The sequence below is a fragment of the Diabrotica undecimpunctata genome, chromosome 9, assembly GCF_040954645.1.
Source record: "Diabrotica undecimpunctata isolate CICGRU chromosome 9, icDiaUnde3, whole genome shotgun sequence".
In the NCBI taxonomy this organism is placed as follows: Eukaryota; Metazoa; Arthropoda; class Insecta; order Coleoptera; family Chrysomelidae; genus Diabrotica; species Diabrotica undecimpunctata.
The window spans coordinates 43,900,620-43,902,091 of record NC_092811.1 but is presented as its reverse complement, the minus strand read 5'-3'; the positions used below and the strand labels follow the sequence as shown (position 1 = coordinate 43,902,091).

At 38.7% G+C, this 1,472-nt stretch overlaps 1 protein-coding gene across 1 annotated transcript; it reads right to left on the bottom strand.

The window, feature by feature from the left end:
* Positions 1-372: 372 nt before the first annotated feature.
* On the bottom strand, positions 373-1,221 carry LOC140450579 (uncharacterized). Its single transcript, XM_072544234.1, has one exon. It carries the CDS (start codon positions 1,219-1,221, stop codon positions 373-375), a length of 849 nt encoding a protein of 282 aa, XP_072400335.1.
* Between the last annotated feature and the right edge of the window lie 251 nt (positions 1,222-1,472).

Below are 1,472 nucleotides of genomic sequence, written 5' to 3'. Positions count from 1 at the left end.
TGCCACAAAATCAGCATCCACAAAAATATTTGGGTTAGGTGACCATATCCTGGTAGCTTTAAAACCATTTATAGCTATTGACATTGTTCCCGCTCGAATAAACGCCTTTCCAAAAAGTTCAGTCACTTGGTAGTGAGTAACTACTCGACCTGGATTCAACCTTAACCAATTTTTTATTTCGTCAGCGTAATAGACACTTAATGGTTTCATGAAGCTTACATCTAGTGGCTGGAGTTTATGGGTACAATGAGGTGGAAAACACAACAGAACTACACCATGCTGTCTTGCAAGGTCAATAAGTTTTAAATTTTTTGTGTGCCTAAAATGGCCATCTAACAATAACAACACAATATTTTCTTTTGAAGCTCTTGACTATGCTACGAATTTTTTAAACCATTTAACAAACAAATCACCTTGCATCCAGCCTGAATCATTACACTCAGCCCAAGACCCTGGTGGTGCGCCATCTAACAGTTCCGGCTTCATTCGTTTCCTTGGAAAAATAAAAAGTGGAAGCATGAATGAACCATCTGCACCCATACATATTTCCACAGTAAGCATCTTCCCTCTCTCTGCGGACGACAAAGACCCAACTTGCTTTTTCCCTTTGGTTGCGATAATTTTATTGAGACTTTTGGCAACAGTGGTTATGCCAGTCTCATTAACATTAAATAATCGATCTGCCGTTATCTGGTATTTCTCAATAGTCGTAGTTAGAAGTTCAAAGAACCGATTTACTGAAATTTTGTTAAACCCCATAGCGCGTGCTGCAGAAGTTGCCTCTGGTTTTCTCAAAGATAGAACATCATGCCTTTTAAGGAAAGCAGACAACCAATCTTCTCCCGCCATTTTAGTGGTATGATTAAAGGTATGGGAAATTTCGTTTCGTTCTGCTAACTGATATGCAACTTTTCGAAGGTCTCTTGATGTAAGCCCAAAAAGGCGATTTTCCATATCTTGAATATAGCCAACCAACTCCAATTCCTGCTCTGGTGTAAATACCGGTTTGAAGAATCCCATGCCTTTTTTAACGGCACAAGACATGTCTTGATTGGCTTGGTATTTACGTATGCGACGTTGTAAAGTAGCACGAGGAACAGCATAATTTGTAGCAGCAGTTTGACACGCCATGTTTCGATTTATAACAGCATCAATTGCTTGTGCCATTCCATTCTCTGTCCAAGATTGTCTGTTGGTCTGTTTTATATAATTACGCACCATATTTGCTTAACTGAAATAGAAACAAACGTTGGTTTAAGAGTGTATCTAACAGCTTGATAACGAGGGGCAGTACGGACAGGGGCATTATGGGCACCCTATTATTGCTCATTTTGCCCCGCTCATTATGCCCCACGCTTCATATTTAACTATTTTTGCCTCCTTAAAAGAAACCACAACAATTCTTTTGATTTAAGTTACATTAATGTAATAACTAAACTCACCCTTTGATCGTAAAACTGTAAAAATTTTAA

Bases quoted from the DNA above. Each gene is read 5' to 3' on its own strand.
- LOC140450579 (XM_072544234.1), bottom strand. From the start codon at position 1,221: ATGGTGCGTAATTATATAAAACAGACCAACAGACAATCTTGGACAGAG.